The sequence below is a fragment of the Watersipora subatra genome, chromosome 5 (genome assembly GCF_963576615.1).
Source record: "Watersipora subatra chromosome 5, tzWatSuba1.1, whole genome shotgun sequence".
Lineage (NCBI taxonomy): Eukaryota > Metazoa > Bryozoa > Gymnolaemata > Cheilostomatida > Watersiporidae > Watersipora > Watersipora subatra.
Window position 1 is genome coordinate 8,281,662 of NC_088712.1, and position 6,033 is coordinate 8,287,694.

Sequence of the window (6,033 nt, forward strand, 5' to 3'; positions counted from 1 at the left end):
CCAGGTAAAGTAAGGGAATCTTTGCATAAACTTTAAGAAAAATCGGCAAAATTGATCGTGGGTAAAACGCTCAAAAGAAAAAGATGTCTTTTCTTTTGAGCATTTCAGCAACGATCAAGTTTTGCCAATGTCAATCTAAAAACGTCCTGGCAATAACATCACCTCAAACAACAAACCAATCTCAAGTGATAGAAAAATATCTATACTTTTTGATAAAATCGTATTAACCTTTACATTAGAAGCATTTAATTTGAAACAAGCCATTTGTGCTTTTGATATATATTATAGTTTGTATATGTACATGTATCTACTAATAAGTAAGTAAATACAGTGAAACTCGGATAACTCAAACTTCAAGGGACCGAGCAAAAGTGTTCGAATTATCAGAGTGTTCAAGTTATCAGAGCACTGTCACAAGTCCATGTATTTACTTATTTATTAGTAGATACATGAACATATACAAACTATAATATAAATCAAAAGCACAAATGGCTTGTTTCAAATTAAATGCTTCTAATGTAAAGTTTAAAACGTTTTTATCAAAAATTATAGAGATTTTTCTATCACTTGAGATTGGTTTGTTGTTTGAGGTGATGTTATTGCCAGGACGTTTTTAGATTGACATTGGCAAAACTTGATCGTTGCTGAAATGCTCAAAAGAAAAGACATCTTTTTCTTTTGAGCGTTTTACCCACGATCAATTTTGCCGATTTTTCTTAAAGTTTATGCAAAGATTCCCTTACTTTACCTGGGATTCGTTAAGAGCAATACTCCGAGGCAGTTCAATTAAAAGTTTTACGAGGTTTTACGGTACATTGTATATCACTCACGCTTTTTGAATGGATACTTATTGTATGTACACACGTATTCTGTGTTTAGGTCAAACGATGAATAGTTTTTTGTAGCTCAGACAACGTATACGTTTAATTACAACAATTTTTAAGACGTTTTAAACATTCAACATTCCGACGTTGATTCAACACGGAATCAACGTCGGAAAACTATTCATCACGGGCTAGCCGGGTCACGCACTCAAGGATTTTCGCCACGCAAATACAAAACAAAAACAACATGCTGTTTTTGTTTTGTATGTGCGTGGCGAAAATCCTTGCGCCCGTGACCCGGCTAGTCCGTGCTATTCATCGTATAGCAGTATAAATCAAATTTCACCAAACCTTTAGAACAGTCGTTGACAAAAATATTTTGCCGATGGAGGTAATAACGACGCTTATGAATTACGAAAAGTTGAGGTTTACCTCTATGGCTTGGAATAAAGTGATTTTCTAAAGCGATAGCAACCGTTTCGGTAGCCGTTGGGCAAAAAACAGTCCGTTATAACAGTGTTGAGTTCGTGTTATATAGAGCCATTTATCATTGCGTGGGAACGGACCAAGCAAATCCAGTCGAGTTAGCCATGTGTTCGCTATATCCGAGGGCGAGTTATCCATGTTTCACTGTACATGGACTTGTGACAGTGCTCTGATAACTTGAACGCTCTGATAATTCGAACACTTTTGCTCGGTCCCTTGAAGTTTGAGTTATCCGAGTTTCACTGTATATATAAATATATATCTTATATGATGGTGGAAAATTTATGCTTAGTGAAAAAACTCCACAAACTAATTTCAAACAACTTCATAAACCAAATAAATTGTGATTCACGCTTTTCTATTTGCAATAAATTATGGCCCGTGTCAATTCCTTTGTGTCTTGGTGAAGAAAACTATACATTTTAACATTGTGCAATAAATTTGTAATACAAATATGTACAAAACGTTGTAATGGTCTAGAGAAAAATCATATTTCGGGCCTTTTATAAAAGCTGTAAGTTAAAATCAAATTTTGCTTTCTTCAACATTTTTAAAATAGTTTCGTAGATAAACGTTAGATAAAGTTAGATATGAAATACATAGTCTTCATAGTCAATAATATTCTTACCATGTTCAACTACACCATACTTGTTTTAGGGTTTATCTCCCTTGAATTCACAGACTGATAATTTCATTGTTAACATCAAATATTTATAAATGGCTTACATTTACACTGTGGAGGTGAAGTTTGAATAAGTTGCTAACCACAATCCCAAGAAAAAACAATATGCTGCTAGGTGACCGAAAATGTGAAGAAGTGGTTGCGACAAGTAAGTTGCCTGAGACTAAGTTCCTAAGAGCTAGTCTTAGGAACCTAGTCTAAGGACAAACATGAATCAGACGGAGACCTGCAAATTACATATGAGTTTGGAATGCAAATCTATGCCAAAACCTAATTATTTCGCAAGTGAAAACGCTAGTAAGGCTAATAGATTGTTTTCCGGTAACATGCAAAAGGGAGACCAAAGAGGAACAAGAATGATTTTTCATATCCTCAAAAAACTGAGCAAGATTTGACCATTACTATCACAGATTTGGCCTGATTCAGTAACAGCAAGGAGCTGCATCAAAAGTTCTCTACTGGTTTCTTCACTTACTTGTAGAGACGAGCTCTGACTGGAGGATAACGTGCCTTGATGACCACCTACAAAACATAACATGCCTCAAGGCTGATAAGAGAGTTGGCGTGTCAAGGACTAAGCCAGTGTCAGATTTGAGATAGCGGAAAGAGATTACCGCAAGTCACATAACAGTTTGGCTCTATACAGATATATTCCAACAATGTGAGCTTCAGTTCTAAGAAAAGGGATATATGTTAGTTGGGAACATAGATATAGTAAACCCTAGAGTAGAGTTTACTATATCTATGGTTGGAAAGCAATACTTAATCAAGCCATTTCTAAATGAAAATATTACGAATGAACCACTTTACCACCTTGAAAACTATATATATATATATATATATATATATATATATATATAGTCAAACATGGATAACTCGCCCTAAGATAGCTCGAACACATGGTTCACCCAAACGGTTTTGTTTGGTCCGTTTCCACGCAATGATAAGTTGCTTTAGATAACTCGGCCTCAACTTCGTTAACTGGAATAGTTTTTTGCCCAACGGCTGTTGGGCAAAACCGAGACGGTTGTTATCGCTTTAGAATGTGGCTCTATTCCAAGCCATAGAGATAAATCCCAACTTTTAGTAGTTCGTAGGCGTCGTTATTACCATCATCGGCAAAACATTTTCGTCAACGACTTTTCTAGAGTTTTGGTGAAATTTGATTTTTACCAATCATCCGCTTAGCGATGGTCCTTCGAAGGCTATGAAAAGCAAGGTAACCTTTGCATAAACTCCAAGAAAAATCAGCAAAATTGATCTTGGTTAAAACGGGGGTTAACACGCTCAAAAGAAAAATATGTCTTTTCTTCGGAGCATTTCAACAGCGATCAAGTTTTGCCCATTTTAATCTAAAAAAGTCCTGGCAGTCACATCACATAAAACAACAAACAAATCTCAAGTGGTAGAAAAATTTCTACAATTTCTGATAAAAATTTTTAAACTTTACATTAGAAGCATTTAATTTGAAACAAGCCATTCATGCTTTTGACTTATATTATAGTTTGTATATGTACATGTATCTACTAATAAATACATGGACTTATGACAGTGCTCTAATAACTTGAACGCTCTGATAACTCGAACATTTCCCTCGGTCCCATCAAGTTTGAGTTATCTGTGTCTGACTGTATATAAATGTATATATATTCTCACAGATATATATACATATTATATACCATTACTTTCCTTTAAAAGGCATGCCACACATAAATCTTCAAACTGCCAACCCATTAACGTCCGAGTTATTTGTAAGGAGCGTAGTAACGCCTTTGCAAGGTTATGATGGCTCCATCTCCTTCACAAGAAATGTTTTAGGTATATGTGTTACTAAGGAGACTTTTAATGCACTGCATTTAAAACAACATGTAATCGTCTACACCTAATAGATCAGACTTCTTATTGACAATTTATAATTACAGTAATTCTTCACATTTTGCGGTTGATCGGAACCAGCGCGCCAGACGATGTGTGAAAATCTATGAAGCGACTTTTTAATTGTCCGAAGTAAGCAAATTGAACTGGAACTTCTGATCGATTAAAATTTTATCCCTCATTTGTTTATGGTTTCGTTTTCACAATAACAAATGCTGAACTGAGCGAGCGTCATATCTCTTCCATTCATTGTTAGAGGGATTTCAGCGAATCGACATATTTGTTATTTGACACAATCAGCGCACCGACAGCCAAATTTGAGTTTCGAGATAAACTTTCTATGGTAGGCCTACCGTATATATATAAAAAAATACCAAAAAATATTCGGAATAGAAAAGGGTGAAAAATCATGTTCTGCCCCGTGGGGCAAAAAAATTGCATAACAGGGTCATCATAATTCAAGGGCGCACTGTAATAAGCCTTCGCTGTGTCACTATGTTCAATTGACAGAAATCGCACAATATTAATTTGGTTCAAGGTTGCAGATTAATGGTGCCACACCATCTGATCTAGAGTTCACGGACTACTATTTCAATTGTTCTACATTCATCACAGCATACAAAATAAAGCTGTTTCTTGTCTTTGCATCCATACAATGATGCTGATTGGGCACCCTACTGATCTTAGAAAGTCACCAACCAATGCATTCTTAAAATAATTACGGACTAGTTAAGAAACTGCTATGTTGAGTAACTATGCTTTAAAAATAGAAAGATCTATAAACACTAAGCTGGATGGTATTTGGTATGGAAAAATTGCTTCATGGAAATTTAAATGGAAATTTGTAAGAGCAAAAATGGCGTTAAAAATACAGGGTGTGTTCTTTTTCATACCACATTGCGCCCCATATAACATTTCATTACCTAGAAAATGCTGAAAGGTAATCTAGCCATTGCATGACAGTTTCCAGAAATTGTTTGTCAAAATTATATTCCAAAAACAATTTTAAAATGTTGTCAGGGCAAACTTGAATGTTTATGTAAGGAATCGGGACCAAGTGTCCACAATTAAAAGAAAAATGTCATCAAACTGGATGGAAATGGCACACTTACCTGAGAAAAAAAGGTGACTAGAACCACTAGTGTCATAAACTGCAATACGACAGGAAACGAGTATAACAGCCAATATAGGAAAGGATCGAAGTCGTTGGCCACAGCTATTGTCTCATCGTTAAAATAGAACGTGAATAGTGTCAATCGTAATGCTGACCAGATCAAACACAGGAATAAAAAGACTGTCTGGTAGCTTCGTCGCTTGTGTCCATAATAGAGAATCATCCAGAGTTGCACATACACAGCCATGAATACTAAAGAAAATACTGCAGTTGCCGTAGCCGTCAGTGCCATGTGAGGAACGAATGGAATGCTTGGTAAAAGGGTGGGTTGTGTTATTTCATTACTACTTGACAAAGTCACCTGCTTATTAAAGAGCCCATTCACAGTTGTTACATCAGAGCATACTGCCAAATTTGTCCATGTGACGCTAAGCAACACAGCGTTGCGTGAATCCACAATGACCATAGCGTCAGCGAGGCTACATTTAATAATCAAACTTGATATTCACAGCGATTATCAGGTGTTTCAATGTTCAAAACATACTCGATATCATTTGCTGCATGTAACAGTAAACTTAACTACGAGAATAGTCTGAAATATTTAAACAAATATCATTCGAACGTTGGTACTAAAATGATCGTATCGGAAAGTTGCCTGTGTTGTGCGAAATATGGCAACAAGATCACGAGCGAGTATCCGAACGAAAAATTACTAATAATTGAGCAAGATGTGCAGAATCTTCAACCTAAATTAGAATGCTCTCGAATTATCGCGTTAGAACATTTCAACAAATGAACCGAGCTCGGCCTGGTAGACCACAAGTAGCAAATGTTGCGAGAAGCAACTTTGAGCATTGATGAGCTATGAAGGCGGAATCACCACACCATAGAGTAGCGCATAACAGACTAATTTGAATTTAGGTTTATTGAAATATTGGAGTTGATGTGTCTATGAAGCTGAAACGAAAGAATCTCGGGCTTTAATAGAAATCAGCTGACTTTTTGTTCGACTTATTCGTGATGGCCAGATAATCTCCGCCCACTTCTTCGGT

General features: G+C 36.1%; 1 protein-coding gene across 2 annotated transcripts in view; it reads right to left on the reverse strand.

Annotated features, from left to right (window-relative positions):
• Positions 1-5,795, reverse strand: part of LOC137396191 (G protein-coupled receptor 137Ba-like) — a 34,600-nt gene extending 28,805 nt beyond the window's left edge. The window contains exons 1-2 of one of the 2 annotated variants that reach the window (XM_068082352.1): positions 5,343-5,795; positions 2,468-2,514 (exon numbers count right to left, since the gene is read on the reverse strand). In XM_068082352.1, coding sequence (XP_067938453.1) covers positions 2,468-2,514; positions 5,343-5,447 — 152 coding nt within the window. In that variant the 5' untranslated portion in view covers positions 5,448-5,795. Of the gene's footprint in view, positions 1-2,467; positions 2,515-4,979 lie in introns of both variants that reach the window. The other variant, XM_068082351.1, reaches the window with a different exon arrangement.
• Positions 5,796-6,033: the final 238 nt, after the last annotated feature.